Source organism: Schistocerca piceifrons, chromosome 2, assembly GCF_021461385.2.
Source record: "Schistocerca piceifrons isolate TAMUIC-IGC-003096 chromosome 2, iqSchPice1.1, whole genome shotgun sequence".
NCBI lineage: Eukaryota > Metazoa > Arthropoda > Insecta > Orthoptera > Acrididae > Schistocerca > Schistocerca piceifrons.
In genome coordinates, this window is record NC_060139.1 from 648,496,330 (window position 1) to 648,520,633 (window position 24,304).

Sequence of the window (24,304 nt, forward strand, 5' to 3'; positions counted from 1 at the left end):
TCGATTTACAATCGCAGGTTCGATATGTATCGTTTGGAACCCACGACTTCGACAGGCAATTATTCTTGGAAATTAGCATTGTTTTTGCTAAATGAGTGTTATTTTCTCAGTTTTTAAATTTTTCATCTATTAAACATATAAATTACAAGTTAGCCGTGTCTATCCTATTTTGCGAGACTGATTTGCTATTTTTATTGACTGTAGTTGGCAACACTGCAAGAAATGTGTGTTCAAATGTTTCGCGGCGTTGGAGTGTTTGTTATTTGTTTATACTTGGTGCTAGAGCTAGGGGAAGGAGAAGGCAAGTACTAAGTAGAGAATCTGATTAATATAGTTGTTACATAGGTTAGTGTTTACGGATACCAATACACGGTGCGACAAACATTCATTGAGTGCATCACAAATGCGTGATCTGCAGTGGTGACAAGATTTAGGCTGTAGGAGAGTTAAGTAGTCTTCATCAAGCGTGTTGTTTTTCTTTAATGTGTACACATCATCGCTTAATCCACAGTGATTCACCATTCAGTGTACCTCTTTTCACATTTGTTAACCATACGATTTTAATAGGAATTCATATAATTCATACTGCCGGCAGTACGGCTAACAATTGCACCAAACTCGGATTCTAACATTAACCGTAATATTCACGTGTACAGTAACTCATGTTTGGTTTCTTCTGTGATATTTGTCAAGGAACACCATTATTATGTTAAAGTAGACAATGATAGCTTTTGCATCACTGATGAGATCTATCTGTAGATTTGTAATTAGTGGTTTATTCACCCGCAGGTTAGTTTAGAGTGATATTAGAAATTTCTGGTACTCCGGTGGTGCTTCACATCGCTTGTTTTAACGGCGCGACAGAAATATGTATTGGGGAATGGGCATGAAATAGCTATTTTTGTGATAAAAAATTGGTTTTTCCACGATGTGTTTGAAATAACAAAACTGTTTCACCAGTATGTAACGTGCCTGTAGTAATTGTAGCTGAGGTGTGAAAAAATTGATCTTTTAGCCCTTTGCTATCTACCTGCTTACAGTTCCCATAGGCTGTCTGCTACCTGCAACATTATACTTTGATTAAAATAACATTATGATTGACATTTATGTTATTCGAGGGGTAATGGTTATGTGCCATTCTATCATGGTTCATTCTTGAGTGCCGCCTGCAGCATGTGTTGCCTTGTTTAGGCGTAGCTGCCTGCTCTCCCCCTTTGTCTCCACTTAAATTTTTCAATCACAGAGTTATCTTTTTAGCAATAATTTGGTTCCCAAATGTGCTGCTGTTTAATCCCAAATTTATGATTTCATTCTTGGTAGTGATGCACACACGAAAAAAATTTAGATTTAGTTATTACTAAAAAACTACAAATCAGACAAATTTGAACAACTGCACCAATTTGAGACAGTCTTTAATATCCCAGTTAAACTCGTAAAATTATTAAAGACCTGTCTGTCTGTGTATAATGATGTATGGCCACATTAACATGAACGAGTGTGAAGAAGTCTCCTATGATTACGATATTTGTAAGTCAAGTGACAATTACAGAAAATTTAAATCCCAAATTAAATTTCCTCTCTTGCTATATATAAGTAGAACTGTTTTAGAGCAATTGATCAGTTGGGCTATGTATCATTTGCATGATACTAGTCATTAATAATTTTATGGTGTGTGGACAATGTTGTTTTTATCATGTTTCAGAATGACACAAACAGCAAAAATATGTCGAAATATTAGGCAATATTGCAGTAAAGCAGACCAGATCAACAACAATGAGATAACTTCATGGTTTTATAACAGGAATCCTCGTAATCTGGAACGATTACGAATTGCATACAAACCAAGAGGGTATGGTCTTGAAGCTCCAGGAAGAGAATACTGGCACAGGTCTGTGTTATTCAGTGTTGCTTGCATTGTACAACTTTTTCACTGAGTTAGAACCTAAAAATATATATATATAAAATATAAAAAATATATATATATAATGTAGACTGGCAATGGCAAGGAAAGCGTTTCTGAAGAAGAGAAATTTGTTAACATCGAGTATAGATTTAAGTGTCAGGAAGCCGTTTCTGAAAGTATTTGTATGGAGTGTAGCCATGTATGGAAGTGAAACATGGTCGATAAATAGTTTGGACAAGAAGATAATAGAAGCTTTCGAAATGTGGTGCTACAGAAGAATGCTGAAGATTGGATGGGTAGATCCATAACTAATGAGGAGGTATTGAATAGAATTGGGGAGAAGAGAAGTTTGTGGCACAACTTGACTAGAAGAAGGGACTGGTTAGTAGGACATTTTCTGTGGCAGCAAGGAATCACAAATTTAGCATTGGAGGGCAGCGTGGAGGGTAAAAATCGTAGAGGGCAACCAAGAGATGAATACACTAAACAGATTCAGAAAGATGTAGGTCGCAGTAAGTACTGGGAGATGAAGAAGCTTTCACAGGATAGAGTAGCATGGAGAGCTGCATCAAACCAGTCTCAAGACTGAAGACCACAACAACAACATAGAACCTAATGACAATCACTTGTGAAACCAGTCTCATTTATGATACAAGTTAAATAATAAGAGTATGTTGTACGAATTGTGTTTTAGTTTCTGTAGATGAACAAAAAATGAAGAACTCATACAGTGCATTTTCAGTTTACTTCTTCCCCAAAAATTTGTCTTCACCTATTCTGTCAACTAATAATATAATTTTGCTGAATCATTCCACCATTGCATAAACATATTCAGAGTTGCATAGATAATTCATGCCTACCAGCTGAATTTTACCAAAAAAAACTATCAAGAAGCACTTTATTTTGTGTAATTAATTGCCGTTTAACACATCCTTGATAAAATTAATTTTTGGCTATCATAGACTTATTTTGAGAGCAAATGTCAGCTGCCTTTTTAAAATAATGTATTAATTCAAATACAGCAGAGTCAAGCATTAACTCTTAACTGGTATCATGATGTCTGTCAGACTCCAGAAGTTTACTATTGAATTGTATAATACTGTATTAACTTATTAGCCATTTATTGATCTCAGCTAATTGCAACATGTAACATAAGTATTATTAATAATCAAGAAGAAAATACAGAAAATATTCAAGTGATGAACCGAAAAAGCAGATTATCAAAAATCTAGAAATTAAACTTTTAATTACTAGTCCTATTCTGCACCTACCTTTCATAAACAACCAAGAAACAGAAACAAAACTGCTGGAAAATTTCAATTGTAAATTTACATTTTCAAGTCACAGTGTAGGCATAATATAAGTTCTGCATCCTGGTGTCAGTCACACACAATCTTGAATGCCTACTTAGCCAGTTTTCTTGGCAGGTACATCCAAACTTTATATAGATTGCGGTAAGTACAAACAGTACATTTGAAGAGTAACACTGCTGATGGTTTCTAGTAAATCTCTTAAAAGTGTTTGATACTGCGGCAGTTGAATCTTACTTTTTCCTTTCTTCCCTATCATCAGTGTTCTCAAACCAAAAAGCCATTGAAATGAACAAAAACTTTTTTTTTACAGTACTTTGAAAAATGTTATGTCTGCTTCCACCCACTGAGGAAAGCTTGGGCTACCTATGGATTCAGTGCCAGATTGAGATTGCTGTGAAGCTTATTAAAGCTTTCAGCTCAAGAACAGCAAATATCATGCACAAGAGATATCAGAGTACTTTTATTTTACCGATTTTTACTGTGTGATCTGTGCAGAATCTTGTCGAAAATCTCGTGAGTGAAAAGTAAACCCCATATTTGTTCAACATCTGGATTGTTACTGAAGGCATTAATCCTAAAGTCACAGATCAGAAATCTGCAACAGAGTGCTGTGTTATGTTGTCTTTTTCTGATATTAGTTGATGGTTGTGCTTTTTTCCATTTGGAGTAGTTTCCATTCACGGCGATGTAAGTGACTTATACTTAGATCATCTTCTACTGTTTGCATGTCCTACGTTCCATCGTTGTTCTTTCTGCTTTGAGTTCGTATCACCATCGCTATCTGTCTCAAAATCTGGATCAGTATTACTGTCATCCAAAAGGTCATTCATCATTTCTTCCAGGGAAGTTTTGATGTTTGCTTCATTTACTCTCAGAACCCATTGAGAATAATAAGTCTGTTTGGACTGTTTTGAATGACTGAGAGGGACCTGGTAGAGGCTCCCTATTGTGCAAATTGATGATACACTGCCACGAAAAACTGTAATACAGGGCTATTACCAATGATTGAAGCGATTTCATAAATTCACTGTAGCTCCATTCATTGACATATGGTCACGACACACTACAGATACGTAGAAAAACTCAAAGTTTTGTTCGGCTGAAGCCGCACTTCCTTTCTGCCGCCAGAGCGCTCGAGAGCGCAGTGAGACAAAATGGCGACAGGAGCCAAGAAAGCGTATGTCGTGCTTGAAATGCACTCGCATCAGTCAGTCATAACAGTGCAACGACACTTCAGGACAAAGTTCAGCAAAGATCCACCAACTGCTAACTCCATTCGGCGATGGTATGCGCAGTTTAAAGCTTCTGGATGCCTCTGTAAGGGGAAATCAATGGGTCGGCCTGCAGTGAGCGAAGAAACGGTTGAACGCGTGCGGGCAAGTTTCACTTGTAGCCCGCGGAAGTCGATGAATAAAGCAAGCATGGAGCTAAACGTACCACAGCCAACGGTTTGGAAAATCTTACGGAAAAGGCTAAAGCAGAAGCCTTACTGTTTACAATTGCTACAAGTCCTGACACCTGATGGCAAAGTCAAACGCTTTGAATTTTCTGCGCGCTTGCAACAGCTCATGGAAGAGGATGCGTTCAGTGTGAAACTTGTTTTCAATGATGAATCAACATTTTTTCTTAATGGTGAAGTGAACAGACACAATGTGCGAATCTGGGCAGTAGAGAATCCTCACGCATTCGTGCAGCAAATTCGCAATTCACCAAAAGTTAACGTGTTTTGTGCAATCTCACGGTTTAAAGTTTACGGCCCCCTTTTTCTTCTGCGAAAAAAACGTTACAGGACACGTGTATCTGGACATGCTGGAAAATTGGCTCATGCCACAACTGGAGACCGACAGCGCCGACTTCGTATTTCAACAGGATGGTGCTCCACCGCACTTCCATCATGATGTTCAGCATTTCTTAAACAGGAGATTGGAAAACCGATGGATCGGTCGTGGTGGAGATCATGATCAGCAATTCATGTCATGGCCTCCACGCTCTCCCGACTTAACCCCATGCGATTTCCTTCTGTGGGGTTATGTGAAAGATTCAGTGTTTAAACCTCCTCTACCAAGAAACGTGCCAGAACTGCGAGCTCGCATCAACGATGCTTTCGAACTCATTGATGGGGACATGCTGCGCCGAGTGTGGGAGGAACTTGATTATCGGCTTGATGTCTGCCGAATCACTAAAGGGGCACATATCGAATATTTGTGAATGCCTAAAAAAACTTTTTGTGTTTTTTGTATGTGTGTGCAAAGCATTGTGAAAATATCTCAAATAATAAAGTTATTGTAGAGCTGTGAAATCGCTTCAATCATTTGTAATAACCCTGCATATTATACCATAATTATTGTAATAAATACAAAAAGTTTAGAAATGCATCTTGATGAAAAATAATCACACAACTGGTAGCATAAATCTGCCAGACTTTGCACTTTTACTAAAGGTATAACAGTGTGACCAGAACCAAACATTTGCAGCGGGAAGCCAGCACTCCATCTGAAAGGTACGTGGGGGAGAAAATGCAAAACTGCGTCAGAATGGTAGGGGATGGCCACCAGGAAGATACAGCCTTCCAACATGTGTATGATACCAGTTAAAGGTTAAAGAAGAGCTTAAACCTCATTCCTGACCATTTTCACTCTCATAATGCTCTTGGCTTGTTCTGTAAATTTGTGTATAACTTTGATTTTACCAAACAGTGCAGTGGCTGACATCGTTACTTTGAGTTAAATTTTTATGTTAGATATTTTTGTGTACCATGGATCACATAAGTGTGTAATCATGTTGAGACACTACTGTTTGTTTACCTTGCAGCTTAATGCATTGTCTGCAGGAGGATCAAAGAAGTGTACCGTGTATGTCTGGAGACTACACTTCTAATGTTTTCCTTGTGTGTATTTGTGTGGCTGCTGTCATATCATTTGGTCATTTAATAATTAATTATATGCCAATATTTTTCTCTCTGCATTACTACTATACCTGTCATTGCATTCCTGAGGATACAGTTAGGGATAGCTTAAAATTCATATGTATCTTTTTCTTTGCACCAGTCTCCTCCTTTTATGTAGTGTGATTATATTTGTGTTGGTGCACAAAATTCATATTTCCAGACACATTGTTTGCATGTAGTCCTTTTTTTCTGGTGCTGCCATCACAAATGCTTTTTGGTTTTGTCAGTGTGATAAATGCAGTCACTTAAGACCAACACCTACCCATGCACAAAGCTGTAGCTGTCCAAAGATGTAGCAGTGTACACAGATCCTTCATGTTAACATTTTGCTGCATCCATACCAGTTATTATAATTGCTATTTTAACTATCATACTCATTGCAGAAGTTACATGCTGCAGCACATTTTTTGTGATTTTTAGGTCCTTTACATTATGATTCTCTTCTAAGTAAAAATGGATCATCAGATAGTACTAGGTATAAAAGAAGTACCTGTTCGCTAGATAGTGAAAAAATATATGTCTGGAGTGTAGCTGTCAAAAGTGAAAACTAGAGCTGTCAAAACTGAAAACTAGATGAAGCTGTAGCATTTGTGACAGTTATCAAAGTAGTTCCTCTGTTGTGGGGGAGAGGCAGATGTAGAAGAAGAAAATATAAGTAAACATGGTGATCAACAAAAGTTTTGCATCATCCCGGTTCCCAGAACTTCTGAAGAAAGACATTGACTGTGGATATTGTATCACAGACACAGTCCCTTTGACTGTTCAGAGATGTCTCTAAACCCACCCAAAGATGTAAACTACCATGCATGAGCACTGCCTATTAGATGGAGGGGATCCGACAGCTGATCAGTTCCAGTCCTTCCACCAGGAAGGAGGTACGCAGCTTGTGTTGTCTGTAATTCAGCCATGCCTAGACAGTCAATAATGCGGTTCAATTGTGTCCACATTGTTACTTAGTGCCAGGAAGAGCCCTCAACAAGAGAAGTGTCCAGGCGTTTTGGAGTGAACAAAAGTGTTGTTGTTCAGACATGGAGGAGATACAGAGAGACAGGAACTGTTGATGACATGCCTTGCTCAGGTCGCCCAAGGGTCACTACTGCAGTAGGTGACAGCTACCTACTGATTGTGGCTCAGAGAAACCCTAACAGCAACACCACCATGTTGAATAAAGCTTTTCGTGCAGCCGCAAGACGACGTGTTACGACTCAAATTGTGCGCAATAGGCTGCGTGATTTGAACTTCAATCCCGACATCCATGCAGCGAGGTACAGATGGGCTCAGCAACATGCTGAATGGATTGCTCAGTGCATATTCTTCACCGGTGAGTGTTGCACATCCCTTCAACCAGACAGTTGTCAGAGATGTGTTTGGAGGCAATTCGGTCAGGCCGAATGCCTTAGACACACTGTCCAGCAAGTGCAACAAGGTAGAGGTTCCCTGCTGTTCTGGGGTGGCATTATGTGGGGCCGATGTACACCGTGGTGGTCATGGAAGGCGCCGTAACGGCGGTACAATACATGAATGCCATCCTCTGGCCAATAGTGCAACCATATCGGCAGCATATTGGCAAGGCATTAGTCTTCGTGGGCGACAATTCGAGCCCCCATCGTGCACATCTTGTGAATGACTTCCTTCAGGATAATGACAACGCTCGACTAGAACGGCAAGCGTGTTCTCCAGACATGAACCGTATAGAACATGCTTGGGATACATTGAAAAGGACTGTTTTTGGACGACATGACCCACCAACCACTTGAGGGATCTATGCCGAATCGCCGTTGAGGAGTGGGACAATGTGGACCAATAGTGCCTTGATGAATAAAATGGGCGGAAATGATGTTTGTGTTGATCTTTATTCCAGTTTTCTGTACAGGTTCCGAAAGTCTTGGAACCAAGGTGATACGATTTTTTTTTTACTGTGTGTATATCTAGGATGAGTGAGTTTCCATCATAGGTGCACTAAAAAGAATTGGCGGATGAAAAAGAAAGGCTGTAAGATATGTGGGGAGAACAACCGGAAAATACTTCTTTCAGTTACATTGCATAGATATTTTACCAATATGCAATTATCTTTTAAACTGTGAGCTCATTAATAACAATGTTCAAAGCCAATTTGGACAGTTTGATAATAAATTAAATGCTTCTAAAAATTAACCTGTCAGCAACCACAAATACACTGTGGAAAAACACAGTGTTCAAACAGTCTGTTCCCTGTCTCATAGTAATTTTAAGGGTTTAAAATAGGCTTATAAACGTGTCATGAGCAGTCTAACACAAGATGAATATATATATATATTTTTTTAAGTACCATGTTGGCCATCAGAAGTGTCACACATTTATCATATCAAAGACAGGCCCATTTCAATTTATGTCTGCTTGCGCACAGATGCATTGATTTATATTTCTTCCTATGTACTTTATTCTGTTGGCAGATTCCATATTCCTAGATTTTCGTAAAGCGTTTGACATGGTACCACGCTGCCAACTGTTAACAAAGGTATGAGCATATGAATAGGTTCTCATTTGCGATTGGCTCAAAGACTTCCTAAATAACAGAACCCAGTACATTGTTCTCTATAGCAAGTGTTCATCAAAGGCAAGGGTATCGTCAGGAGTGCCCCCAGAAAAGTATGAGAGGACTGCTATTACTTTCTATATTCATAAACAGTCTTGTGATTAGGGTAAGTAGTGGCCCGTCTGGTTAGCCGTGTGGTCTAACACACTGCTTTCCAGGCAGGAAGGTGTGCCAATCCCCAGCACGAATCAGCCCGGTTGATTAGTGTCGAGGTCCGGTGTGCCAGCCAGTCAGTGGATGGTTTTTAGGCAGATTTCTATTTGCCTCAGTGAATGCGGGCTGGTTACCCTTATTCTGCCTTAATTACACTATGTCGGCGATTGCTGCGCAAACACTTTCTCCACGTACGCATACACTATCATTCTCTACCATGCAAACATTGGGCTACACTCGTCTTGTGCGAGACGTTCACAGGGGGGTCCACTGGGGGCTGCACTGCACAGTAATCCTGGGTTCAGTGTGGAGCAGCAGAGGGGTGAGTGGACTGCTGTACCCTATTTTGGGTATGAGGCTACAGTGGGGTCGCAGCCTCTCCATCATTTCTAGGTCCCCAGTTCCATACAATACAACACAGGGTAAGTAGCAGTCTGCAACTGTTAGCTGATGATGCTACAGTGTATAGGAAGTTGTCATTATTGAGTGACTGTGGGAGGACACAAGATGACTTAGACAAAATTTCTAGTTTCTGTAATGAATTGCAACTAGCTCTAAATGTAGAAAATGTAAGTTAATGCAGTTGAGTAGGAAAAACAAACCTATAATATTCGAATACAGTATTAGTAGTGTGTTGCGTACACAGTCATGTTGATTTAATATCTAGGTATAACATTGCAAAGCAATATGAAGTGAAATGAGCAGGTCAGGATTGTTAAAAGGAATGCAAATGATCAACTTTAGCTTATTGGGAGAATTTTAGGAAAGTGGTTCATCTGTAAAGGACACTAGTGCAACCCATTGTTGAGTACTTGAGTGTTTGGGATCTGCACCAGATTGGATCAAAGGAAGGCATTGCAGCAATTCAGGGGCAAGCTGCTGGATTTGTTACCGGTAAGTTCGAACAACATGCAAGTATTATGGAGATGCTTCGGGAAATCAAATGGGAATCACTGGAGGGAAGGTGACATCCTTTTCAAGAAGCATTATTGAGGAAATTCAGAGAACTGGCATTTGATGCTGACTGCCAAACAATTCTACTGCTACCATAGAGAGATTAGGGCTCATATTAAGGCATATAGACAGTTGTTTTCCCCTCACTGTATTTTCAAGTGGAATAGATTAGGAAATGATTGGTAGTAGTACAAGGTACCCTCTGCCAAGCATCATACGCTGGCTTGCAGAATATGTATGTGGATGTAGATTAGCGTTTTCCTTGTATTGGTGTGAGTCACATTGTTTTTCTTTCTGTTAAGTAAATATATTCAAAATGGAGGCCTGAGAAATAGAGGAGTGTCTACTTAACAGCTGAGAAATGTGGACTAAGGCTGACAGAACGATTTCTTCATCAAGAGAAACTATGAAATGGAAAGGGCAAATGCACAATTACTGATGGGAGGGAAAAGTCACTTGATGCCTGTGGTCAGGAGACAAACAGTATACAGGAAATGTTCAGGATGTTATTGTGACCTAAACAACCAGATGGAAATTTCCGAGTATGTATAATAATGAGTTCTAGCTTGTCCAGAATTCAAAGATGGGAGCTAAACTAATGAATAATGCAAGAGAAAAGATTATAATGCAGGTTATGGATAGTATAGATGACAGTGCGAGAAAATCAGTGAAAGAGAAACTAGAGATGAAGAAACATATTAAATTAACATCAGGCGAGTTGTGACAGCCTGATATGAGATGGAGATTTGAAGCCCTAGTTTGTGAGGGTTTGGTGAAATATATTGCAAAAGCTCTGATTTTGTTTCATAGCATGGTTATCATCAGGCTGTTCATGTTACTCAGGCAGCTTTGTAGTTGTCACGCTAATATAAAACACAAGACAAAACTTATGAGGTTAGATGGTTGACTACAAGGAGGTTTTCAGCCTGCAGAGTGTATATCTAGATGCAGAAATGTTACCTATCTTGAGAATTTGTCTTCTTTCAGTCATAAGGCTCTTACATTTGGTACTGATAGGATGCAAAGAACAGATTTTAAAACAAAGTTGCTCACATGGCTGGAAGCCATGAGACCAGTTAGACATGATTTGGGCCTAAAAAATATATTATGAAGTTGTGGTGTGTGGTGGAAGGTACTAAAGAAGGCTTTAGAACAGTTTAAGGAAATATTGATCCTATTTCAATCCTTATATAAGTATCAATAGAACTGCTACACTCATGATATTCTTACTCCACAGTAAGATTATCGCTCTGTAACCCTACTACAAAATCTATTTTGCCTGTGCAGTCATGATGTTTGGATTTTAAAAAAGACACAGTTTTTTGTGTTTTCGGCAGGTACATTTTTACATGTTTAAAGTCATAATTTAGATTGTTTAATGTATTAAGCTTTGAAATTGCATAATAGAACACTGCAACAATACAATAATTGAATATTAAAATGACTTGTGTGTTGATTTTACTATCCTGTGCCCAACTATTATGAATGGTTTTTACATGTTTATGTAAGATTTTTCTTGTAAGTGAAATCAGTTCTAGGAATAGTCCCTTCAATTCAGGGTGTTTTCTTTCCATTGGGAGGAAGTTGTTTTGTATAGCACATACAAGTTATATGCAGATATATCATTGATATCTGTGAACACAACAATAGGCCATCTGTTTGTCTGCCTCTACTGTGTAATTCACCATTATCTTGTCTAGTGTGTTCACCGTTCCTTTCATAGAATTGTAAACTAAACTAATTTCCAGTTTTCTTTTGATCTTATCACTGACTTTTGCATCATGGTGCAGAGTTCTTTACAGAATTACACATCTTTTGTTCTTTGATATGTATGATACAATCTTTGTGTCCTTTGTGAAAGCAAATGTTGATATGCAATTATGAATCTCTTGTCTGCAATAGTTTTGGTGAGATGGAAGGCTTGTTGGGGGTTTTCTTTCCCCACACATTTAAAGAAACATTGTGATATTTCTCTTCCTCAGCATTTACCCTGTTTAGTATGAGGTGAAAAAGTTGTCACAGGTTATGTTATGCCCTTTCAAACTGTAAGACGTGTCAGTTACAAACCTTAGGCCTCGGTAGTTTTGAGTGGTCTTACCTGGTCATTTCCCATTATACAGCTTGAATATTTCACACAACTTATTTTATTGTCATAAAGTATGCAAAACATGATGCCATACTGTGCTGGTTTACTTGGTATATACTGGCTTACCAGGCAATTTCCCCTGAATGCATTAAGTTGCTCATGTACATTTTGGGATTGTATAGCTTAGACCAGGGCTTCCCAACCTTTCCAGTTGGCGGACCCCTTCTTCAGTCGAAAACCCAAGGTGGACCCCTACTCAGTCAAGAGCACAATAACTTTAAATTTCAGAGCGAAACCCATGGGAACTGAAAGCTTAATGCAAGTGCCATGTTCCCAATGCCCCCCCCCCCCCCCCCCCCCCCCGAAGTATCAATAATCTTTGGTTTAGAGACGAATGAAAACAAATTGAAATTAACGACCCAATTTGAATTCCCACTGTATCCAGACACATACTAGTGGATTTACTCCCTTTGTTCAACACATTACAGCCTGATTAAAATTACTTGGTAATTGAAATTTCACACGATAGACCTGTCTTCCTCCAAGAGCAATCAACGTCACGTCCAAACTGTTCACTGTTGACAAGCTGCAGCTTATGGTCTGTTCACTTCCACTATTTGGCTACTGTTGTGTAAGGAGCATGCATATTTTGTAACAGTCGTGTGTGTGTGTGGGGGGGGGGGGGGGGGGGGGTCGTGAAATTTGAAGAAAAATGTTTAAATGGATGTAAAGTCTTCCTTTGGTCGTCCTCCCTCCTCATTCATTTCAGCTGGAAGCTTCTCTTGTTGTGAAGGCGATGGAGAACCCTTCTTCAATGATCCTGACTTCAGCCAACGATCCATGTTAGAAGTAATAAACTGGTCAAAAATCGACTTATGAAATAGGTAGTGCACTGACAAAGCAAGTTTAACATTTAATGATGCCTGGGGCCGCACACGTGCCAGCGAGCACTGTTATTGGTCGACAAAGCTCGCTCCGTGCATGTGTAAAAGGTTTCAGTGCATCTAGCGCCATGAGCCGGGGCACAAACGACCCCGTATTGCTGCGAAACAGTTGATCAGAGAAGCCGCATTCTCCAGCACTAAACAGTGTATACGTTCTCACTTAGGAACTGCAAAGGCTTCTTGGGAATACGACCTGAAGTAAAACTGCACGTTTTTCACACACACAAAAAAAAAGTATTGAATTTGATTTTCACATTTTTATTCAGTAATTTTACTCATTATTTTACACGATTTGGTGAAAGGTGGCCGCGGACCCCCTACAAAGAGCCGGCAGACCCCTAAGTGGTCCGCGGACCACAGGTTGGGAAGCCCTGGCTTAGACAATATCTCTATCCATTGCTCCCACAAATCCCTTATATGTACAAATACATCCTGTTCACATCGTCTTAATCTCATTATCAGGTCAAATAACCTGTGACTCTTTTTGAATGTTTCTTGTGACACTGTAGTTCTGAAAACTGGGCAAAATTTTTATTCATTCCATAAATTTTCAATAGACTCATTATGTGACATAAACTGCTGCTAATAGCAACAGACCTAGGTAAGCATCTAGGTCAAAAACATATTATTATTTCCATTTATCTCCATTTCAATGTGTTCCTTTAACATTAGAATCGGTGAGTATAATGTTTTCAGTTGATGGAGGAAGGAACAATTTGGAAACTGGGTATTCATTTTTAATGTGAGAAGTGGCATACTTTGTTGATCCTGGAGTAAGGTGAACTATATTACGTGCGGTGTAGCTTCCCAGTTGGGATAGGGGTTTTGTCTTCAGTTCAGTTGATTTAGCCTTTGAGATCAGAATTTTGTTACCATTTATTTGCTATTCTGATATATCATCAGTGTCTTCCAGTGAAAATAAAGAGCCACATTACCAAGCAAGGCGGTGCAGTTAATACTCTGGACTTGCATTCGGGAGGATGACAATTCAAACACGCATCCGGCCATCCAGACTTAGACTTTCTGTGATTTCCCTAAATCACTTCAGCTAAATGCCAGGATGGTTCCTGTAAAAGGACATGGCCGATTTCATTCCCCGCCCCTCATTAATCTGAGGGGACTGATGACCTCGCTGTTTGGTCCCCTCGCCCTGAATCAACCAACCAACCAAAGAGCTGCAGTCCAAAACATAATGTTAATTCTCTGAAATTACTTCATCCCTATCAGATACATTCAGCATCGTGTCTGCTGTTTCATTATTTGCAAAGTGGCAGTTACCTTTAGGGGAAAAACTCTTAACAAAATATGTGAATTCAAGAGGTAGAAACAAGTGATCTGAGTAGAAGTGAATCACTTTATAAATAGATTTGGTTACAGTGAAAAACAATTATTTGCTCTCCCCCTTCCCTCCTTTCCACAGAAATAGACATTGCACTGTTCAAAACAGCAATGACCTTACTTATTTATACCCAACTTTCTGTGTTCCATTGCTGACAAATTGAGTACTGTCAAACAATGGGAACTCCAGGTAGGAATATCATCGTGTAGGAGAAGACACGTCAAGTTGCAGACGGGCACAATTAAAAGACACTTACGTAAGATTTCAGCCACAACCTACATCAGTGAAAGACACACACACCATTCACACACACAAGCAAGCGTACTTCGTGCACACACGACTACCTATTCTAGCATCTTGGGCCAAAATGCAACTATCTCTTGGGGTGCAAGCAGGAAAGAAAAAAAATCAAGGCGCCGTGGTCACACGAAATGATGTGCCTATAGAAATTGACCTTCTGATGTCCCCAAAGAAAAAAACGTTAGGGGACCAAAGTCACATAAACTGATGTGCCCCCCCCCCCCCCTTTCACTGCCACCTCCACCTCGCCCCCCCCCCCACCACCACCACCACCCCACCCCCAGAGAACTCGTGCAGCATTATCATGGTGCTATTTGCTGTGTGCACTGTTGCAGCATCTTGCTGTAGCCAGAAGTGTCATTCATCAGCCTGTAATAATACTACGAACTTCATAATTATTTCCTGGTAATGTTCAACTAGTACTGTTTCCAAGGAAAAAAAAATTGGGCCTACTATTCATTCGCACAAAATTGCATACAAGAATGTCCAGCTTCCTATGAATGTAACGTGGGTCTAGTGAAAAATGTGAGTGTTTCTGAGCTCCATCTGTCGTTCTGGCTGTTTACATAGCCATTAGCAAAGCCGTGCTTCATCAGAGTAGAAAACATAAACCAACACTTGAACACTGTTGTGGATAAAATGCAAAACCCATTGACAGTAATGTAGTCTTTACCCTCTCTCAGGTTCTCAAAGTTCATGCACCACGTGAATGCAATACAGATGGTATTTCAGCTTCCTTTTGGCTCTGCAAATGCTCACATAAGACACAGTCTTCATATCGACTTACTTGATGAACCTAGCAAGGATGCATGGATATTTTCCAGTGAGGCATCGCTTAACACCGAAGGTTGGCTGAAATGTTCCCGTTCTTCACACTGTCAGTTTTTCTGAAATGAGCAACTATGCGGGACATAATTGATTTGATAGGCACAGTTGAGGAAAAAGCTACTCTGAAGTATTGCTGACATTTTAAGAAAGTTGAAATAACTTTCAAGAATGAACATGTATTCAGTCAGGTTAAAACATATTTGTTCGTACACAGCTAACTCACTGCTGACATCAAAAGGATGGAAAACAGCTGTGTGATTCCCACAAGGTCATCCTCTGGCAACACAATCATTCCCACTGTTAAGAAACTCAATTTCCCACCACTTTTAAAAAAAAGTTGCATAACTTCTGGCTCACAGAGTAGCGTTTCTGTGAATGCCAAACTAAAGCTACAAAATAACCTTTTTCTGTCTGAATATACTTCAGTTTCAATAAGGGACAAATAAAGTCAATGAAAAGAATTTATTAAAATCAAATATTTTCGAAATGATAGACCACCAAGAATCCTTTAGAGTCAAAATGGACCAGAACCCCTTAGGAAGGTTAAAATCTTCATGACCACCATCCCCTCCAAAAGTGACTTACAAGTAAGGTTCTTAGTTAAAATTTTACTTGTTCAAATCTGGCTACATGTGAACAGTATTTAAGAGCTCAAGCCCTTCCTGTGTGTTTCACAATAGTTGTTAATTGCTTAGCAAAAACAAATACCAGATGAATGGCAGAACAGTGGTGATAATGTCAACAGTAAAGCTTTGCATGCCAGTAATATCATCTTACCTGTTACAAAGGAAGTTGCACACTGCTCAGTGGACCCCACTTTCAGAAGGCTTCCGACAATAATGAAAGATGTGAGCAATAAACATCTGATTTTCAGGTTTAACTTTAAATACTACATGTGGTTAAAAGCATTGGGACTATGTTGGCTGTTGTGCACCAGAAGTACCAACTAACACCACAGAAAATTGTAAAAAGGCGAGAGAAACGATAAGAATTACAGAAAACAAAGCTGTAGTGTTCCTCGATATTATAGGAAATTGTTTTTGTTTCATCACTATCTACCAATTTTTACACCCATGGATGTCTTAAGTTGGCATACAGACTTTTTATAAAATTCAAAACAAATACACTGTTGTAAGTCCGTTTCTTCAACAACAGAGATTTTGTTAAGCATAAATTATTTGTAATTAAGTCACAGAAAGTGATGGTTCCTGAGTCTTCTGGAAATACAAAACACAAAAAACTTCTGGCCAACACAGCACCATGTAAGTTTCTTGAATAACTTACCTATTAGTACAAGAGAACACGATAGGTTCAATTGGGAAGTACTCGACTGTGAACCACAGTCATGGTGAATGAAGACAGCACTGCACAAGACAGACAGGCCAAGTCCATATGCTAGCCAAACATCGATAGTATGTAGTAGAAAAGTTCAAATCAAAGTCCAGGAGGAAACAATGTAGTGCAGGGCCTTCTCAATAGGTATACCAAAGAACTTGTTAACATCGACTGGTTGCAATGTGAAGCCACTGCAGTCCACAGCAGCCTTTGAATGTGCTGTGGGCATTTTGCCTGGTGCCAGTGTGTGTAATGTTACACATCCACATCTATACTCCGTAAGCCACCTTGTGGTATGTGGTGGAGGGTACTTCGTGTACCACTGTAACTTCTGCGTTTCTTGTTTCAACCACAAAGGTTTGTGGGAAGAACGATTGGTGGTGATCCCTCATGTGAGCACAAATCTCTCTAATTTCATCTTCATGATCCTTTCACTCTCGCAGTAATTCAGACTGTGATGCAGAATGACTTCCTACAACGTCTCCCACTGGAGTTGGTTGATCATCTGTGCAACACTTGCGTGCTTTCTAGATGAACCTATAATAAAATCCGCTGTTCCACTTAGGATCTTCTCTATTTCCTCTGTCAATCCTATCTTGTACGGACGACCAATATTCAAGTACTGGTAGAATTAGGGTTTTGTAAATTGCTTCCTTTGGTGGCAGACTACATTATCCTCGGTAAGGCCATTTTTATACTGGATGGTTGCGAGAACTCATCTGTTCAATATAATGTTGTTGTTGTGGTCTTCAGTCCTGAGACTGGTTTGATGCAGCTCTCCATGCTACTCTATCCTGTGCAAGCTTCTTCATCTCCCAGTACCTACTGCATCCTACATCCTTCTGAATCTGCTTAGTGTATTCATCTCTTGGTCTCCCTCTACGATTTTTACCCTCCACACTGCCCTCCAATGCTAAATTTGTGATCCCTTGATGCCTCAGAACATGTACTACCAATCGGTCCCTTCTTTTTGTTGTGCCACAAACTCCTCTTCTCCCTAATTCTATTCAATACCTCCTCATTAGTTATGTGATCTACCCATCTAATCTTCAACATTCTTCTGTAGCACCACATTTCGAAAGCTTTTATTCTCTTCTTGTCTAAGCTATTTATCGTCCACATTTCACTTCCATACATGACTACACTCCATACAAATATGTTCAGAAATGACTTCCTGACATTTAAATCTATACTCGATGTTAACAAATTTTTCTTCTTCAGAAACGCTTTCCTTGCCATTGCCAGTCTACATTTTATATCCTCTCTACTTCGACCATCATCAGTTATTTTGCTCCCCACCTTTCAAGACATTGTCCATTCCATTCAACTGCTCTTCCAAGTCCTTTGCTGTCTCTGGTAGAATTACAATATCATCGGCAAACCTCAAAGTTTTTATTTGTTCTCCATGGATTTTAATACCTACTCCGAACTTTTCTTTTGCTTCCTTTATTGCTTGCTCAATATACAGATTGAATAACATCGGGGATAGGCTACAACCCTGTCTCACTCCCTTCCCAACCACTGCTTCCCTTTCATACCCCTAGACTCGTATGACTGCCATCTGCTTTCTGTACAAATTCTAAATAGCCTTTCACTCCCTGTATTTTACCCCTGCCATCTTCAGAATTTGAAAGAGAGTATTCCAATCAACATTGTCAAAAGCTTTCTCTAAGTCTACAAATGCTAGAAACGTAGGTTTGCTCTTCCTTAATCGTTCTTCTAAGATAAGGCGTAAGGTCAGTATTGCTTCTCGTGTTCCAACATTTCTACGGAATCCAAACTGATCTTCCCCGAGGTCGGCTACTACCAGTTTTTCAATTCGTCTGTAAAGAATTCGCATTAGTATGTTGCAGCTGTGACTTATTAAACTGATAGTTCAGTAATTTTCACATCTGTCAACACCTGCTTTCTTTGGGATTGGGATTATTATATTGTTCTTGAAGTCTGAGGGTATTTCGCCTGTCTCATACATCTTGCTCACCAGATGGTAGAGTTTTGTCAGGACTGGCTCTCCGAAGGCTGTCAGTAGTTCTAATGGAATGTTGTCTACTCCGGGGGCCTTGTTTCTACTTTTGTCTTTCAGTGCTCTGTCAAACTCTTCACGCAAAATCATATCTCCCATTTCATCTTCATCTACATCCTCTTCCATTTCCATAATATTGTCCTCAAGTACATCGCCCTTGTATAGACCCTCTATATACTCCTTCCACCTTTCCGCTTTCCCTTCTTCGCTTAGAACTGGGTTTCCATCAAATCTCTTGATATTCATGCAAGTGGTTCTCCTTTCTCCAAAGGTCTCTCTAATTTTCCTGTAGGCAGTATCTATCGTACCCCTAGTGAGATAAGCCTCTACATGCTTACATTTGTCCTCTAGCCATCCCTGCTTAGCCATTTTGCACTTCCTGTCGATATCATTTTTTAGACGTTTGTATTCCTTTTTGCCTGCTTCATTTACCGCATTTTTATATTTTCTCCTTTCATCAATCAAATTCAATATTTCTTGTGTTACCCAACGGTTTCTGCTAGCCCTCATCTTTTTACCTATTTGATCCTCTGCTGCCTTCACTATTTCATCCCTCAAAGCTACCCATTCTTCTTCTACTGTATTTCTTTCCTCCATTCCTGGCAATTGTTCCCTTATGCTCTCCCTGAAACTCTGTACAACTCCTGGTTCTTTCGGTTTATCCAGGTCCCATCTCCTTAATTTCCCACCTTTTCGCAGTTTCTTCATTTTTAATCTACAGTTCATAACCAATAGATTGTGGTCAGAGTCCACATCTGCCCCTGGAAATGTCTTACAATTTAAAACCTGGTTCCTAAATCTCTGTCTTACCATTATATAATCTATCTGATACCTTTTAGTATCTCCAGGGTTCTTTCCTGATTCTTAAACCAAGTGTTAGCTATGATTAAGTTATGCTCTGCGCAAAATTCTACCAGGCGGCTTTCTCTTTCATTTCTTAGCCCCAATCCATATTCACCTTCTACGTTTCCTTCTCTCCCTTTTCCTACTCTTGAATTCCAGTCACCCATGACTATTAAATTTTCATCTCCCTTTACTACCTGAATAATTTCTTTTATCTCATCATACATTTCATCAATTTCTTCGTCATCTGCAGAGCTAGTTGGCATATAAACTTGTACTACTGTAGTAGGCGTGGGCTTCGTGTCTATCTTGGCTACAATAATGCGTTCACTATGCTGTTTGTAGTAGCTTACCCGCACTCCTATTTTTTCAATGTAATATGTCAAATAAAAGCACGTCCAACCATATAAATTTCCAGTTTTATTGTATTTTTGCTACCAGTCTCAGCGTTACACGACACCATCTTCAGGCCACCTGATGATGAGTCAGAAGAACCCCACCTCTTGCACAGTCAAAATAGGGGCCAGCTTGCAGTCACTGGTATCTGTAGATTTCTTTTTAACCATGTCCCTTCAATCATCACATGCAAACTGTTAGACAAACATACCCCGTTGCCTTTTGTGCTGTGCCTAGTGACCTTGCCAGATTTATGCATAATTATACTGATATGTCCAGCAGGATTACAAGATACACCTCATATCAAATACACTAACAAATTTCAAATTGAATAATTATTGGACAGATAATTCTGTTGTGTAGTTTTAAAAAATCGAGAAATTTCAATTTTATGATAGCACTGAAATAAATTTTCAGTGAGAATTAGATGTCATCTTCATGAAGTTATAGCCAACTTTAAATCTATGACCCCCCTTTTTCAGAAAATATGCTACAAGCCAAACATTCTGAAAGAGCAATGCCAGGCTGTTAAGCCAAAACTCATCTTCTGAACCCCTACAATTTTGACTCGGTGTCAGATGAAATACCACTAATAGTGATGATGTTTACAAAATTTAATGAATCGTAACATATTTTCTTTGCTGGAGAAAATATGAAATAAATTATTACAGTGGAGAATGTAAGGTAACTTAGTATTGGGATGTGTTATACCTGGTTAATGTCATGGTAATGGATTAAAAAATAATGATGTACTGCAAATGCAATTTCTCCGTCCACAAGATCCAAGGTACTTTAGTGATGATTTTGAAGTACTGCTGTCTATATTTTTTTCTTTATGAAGTCCTGATCCCTGACTAGCACTATTCAATCCCTATAAAGAAAGTATGGATCCTGCTTGCAGGCGTTTCAGGATTTTCCTTTTTTTTCTTGATCAATAGTGCCAAGTCAAGCGAAGGAGAAAACCATGAAGTTAAAATAAACATGACAAACATAAAGACATTGCAGTCCATTGAAGTACACTTTGTTATGGAAATTCCTGACAAAATTAAAACTATATGCTGATCAATATTCAGGTCCCAGTCTACCATACAATTCTAAACTATCAGACAGATTAATAAAAGATAATTTGTATTATTGTCCTTGTCAGTTGATCAGGAAAAAGAGGTTGGAAGACTGATAGTTTTTTTTTTTTTTTTTTTCCCAGAGCTTTAGCAGCTGTCAGCGTCTTTTGCATTTATGTTTTATTAGCTTGTATATTTATAGTTCCAAGGCTGTTTTTCTCAGATTTTTATGCGCAAACTGTGTCTTATTACAGATTGTCACTGGAGCAGAAGAATAGGTATGTTGTTGCAAGTATTGTACATAATACAGGAGTGATCGCTGTGACAGCATCTACAGCTGAAAATGCAATCCGTCGCCATTTGTACAGGTAATTGCTACAGTGTGTCACACTTTTTCATTAAGAAATATTAGCTGGCTTCATATATACTTTACTTAGTTTCCATCAGTAAAGCTTTTCCTAGGGAGTTTAGTAAAGGATATTTTTCAGCACCCTCTTCTATATACTTCCCTTCATTAATTTTTACTCCATTCTTGCTGTTAGTTTCAGAATTTATAATGGGACATAAGTATTAGTTTGATGAACACTTTGCATGTGAATAAATTTGTGTGATTTCAGTAACAAAAGTTTACTGATTCTGCATTTAAGACATTTTATATCGTAGAAAAGCACATTCTTCAGTAACACTGTCACAATAGTTTAATACGAGAAACACCATATTGGTCATTTGATATGTTTAATTCAGATTGTACTTATTTCCCACTCATGAGAGAGAATAAACTGATAGAACATCAACAATAGTAGGAAATGCTGAGTTGAATGAGAACGGTGATATAAGCAGAGAGGGAGCTTGGTAGTTAGTCTGACATTTCTTAAGCGTACAATTTGTTAATGTGATAGTACTAAGCAAATGTCCCCAAATCCAGTGCCACTTGCACATTGCCTATCTAACTGCTGCCAGGGGCAAAAGAAATTTGATTTTAAAAATTCTGTGTAATCATTGACTGAATTTAAGAAATTAAAATGCTGTCATAATATACTCATTAAGAGGTATAGTTGTACGTCAAAAGCCTAGGACAAGTATTACAGTTATAAATAGTGTGTTTATATTGAGGTGGCTGCATAACTGATGGTGTGGAAATACCTGGACTTTATTCATCCAGTATTTGAGAAAAAGTGCAGTCAGTGACTTTAAACAAAATTTGCATGTAATTTCAAACCTTTTGACCCTTTTCCCACTACCACTCCCGACAAAGTGACAAAAGGAAAAAAGTTTATCGCATACTACACTTTCACTGGTCATGCAATGAAACTTCAGCATCAGACATGATGTTTTAATTTATTACTTCTGTACTACTGATTCTATTCGTAAGATAGTTTGCAGGCAGTATTCACATGCATCACTACCTGCAAAATTATAATTAAGGAAGTATGCCATCATAAACATTGAACTACATGAAAAACTTGGTTTTGCGCAAAGTGAAGTGCAATTCCCTGGACTATATTCATGCAGTGTTTCTTAATGAAATCACTTAGCAACTTCCAACAAACCTTAAACATACTTTCTATCCTTTTCTCAACTTTTTCATGTTGGTATGCTTAATGTAAAATATTTAAATACATTAATTAATTTGTAAAATAATCATACGTTTGAATGTTTTATACATGGGAGTTCTGTTCTTTAAAGAATCATGGGTATATCAGTTGGCGCACTAATACAATAGATGCGGATGAGATGAAATATCAACCAATATCTCTCTCTCTTTGTGACAGGCCTACAGATGTCTCAGCATACCATAATCTAGGTCGTGTTCTGGCACAGAGATGTTTGGAGTCTGGTATTGCAGAAATCTACTCCAGTCTTTCACCAGATCAAGGTGAAAAGGTTAGTATGAACTTCACATACTTAAGTTCTTTAGATTTCATGGAAAAATGTAAATACCATTCCCAGGCAGAGAAAACATTGTAGCTAAGCATGGAGTGGTGTGTCTTTGCAAATTCTTCCATAAGCATGTTTCGTATTAACTTGCATTTTATTAGGTAGTATTGAACTTCATTGTATTGTTGTGTTGGTATTAGTCCAATGATTTACAAGTGATTGCGCCACTGATTGTAGTATGACTACATACCAAGGTTGTTAATACAATAAAGGTTAAACGGGTGGTATCTTCTTGTCTTCATATATCTTTTAGGCAATAGTCATTCAAATGTTTCTTTTATGTATCTTTATGTTTAAACATCCATTGATTGCAGCAGCAACAATCTGTTGTCTCCTTTGTCTCATAACCAGTGGTGGAATGTCTTATAATATACACACAAGTAATGAAAGGATTCATAGCAAAAAAGACAGAACTTAGACTTACCAAGGTTTATAAAATTGTGATGTTAACTCAGTGGAGTAAACAGAAAAGCAAATTATAATTAATAGAAGTAACAATCTCTTATGCGGGGAGGTCCCCAGGAGTGCGAGCAGCTTTTTGAAACCATCTATGTGGTGATCCAGGTTAGAGTCCCAAGTATCGCATCCTGCAGTCATTCATCCAAGTGGGCCCTCATTTGCGAGTGATGAACAAAAAATAATTTCATGCAATCCTCTAGAGTCTTAAAATTAATATTGTTTTTCAGAACAATGGTGTAGCATAATGATTTAAGATACTGTTCTTAAATGCCGAAAGTTGTGAATTTGAATCTCCCCAGGTGCTATTAATTTTTTATTTTTAAATCTTTATCAAAAGAGCTTTGATCATAATTTTCTTTCAGTTAATTGGTTTAAATGTAATTGTTTGCCATGTCATTTTAATAATTGTATTAATCTTTTTTAATTTGTGCCAGTTTTTCTTCCTATCATTCTTTTTTTTCTATCAGGAATCAGTATTCATATTATTTTAATTATTTTATACATTACATTTGATTTAATTTATTTCATTTTATCATATTTTTTTTTATTTTCTTCCATGTTACCTCATTCATTATTTCTGTGTCTCTTTTTGCTTGAATTTAATTTTATTTATGATTCTGTCTTTGTTTTAAATCATTGTGTGCATTTCTTAGACCATATTGCAACAAGAATTTATGTTGTAAATGCTTGTATAATTACCATCTGAAGAAATCCTACATCTTATAATGAAAAATATAGGAAAGGCAACCAACCACTTGCTTAATAATTCACTGTGTCTGTGGTAGTGTAGCTTCGGGTGTCTGTATGGTTGTGTTTTGTGTATTTTCTGCTAGAAGAAGAGGCGGACCTCAAAAGCTAGTAAATATTTTATTCTGTTACGTGTGTCAATGACCCACACTTCAGTGTG

At 38.5% G+C, this 24,304-nt stretch overlaps 1 protein-coding gene across 1 annotated transcript in view; it reads left to right on the forward strand.

Moving 5' to 3' along the window:
• The first annotated feature begins 225 nt into the window (after positions 1-225).
• Positions 226-24,304, forward strand: part of LOC124777693 (39S ribosomal protein L18, mitochondrial) — a 34,479-nt gene continuing 10,400 nt past the window's right edge. The window contains exons 1-4 of the mRNA XM_047253174.1: positions 226-301; positions 1,703-1,888; positions 21,255-21,368; positions 22,773-22,884. Coding sequence (XP_047109130.1) covers positions 1,704-1,888; positions 21,255-21,368; positions 22,773-22,884 — 411 coding nt within the window. The 5' untranslated portion in view covers positions 226-301; position 1,703. The remainder of the gene's footprint in view (positions 302-1,702; positions 1,889-21,254; positions 21,369-22,772; positions 22,885-24,304) is intronic.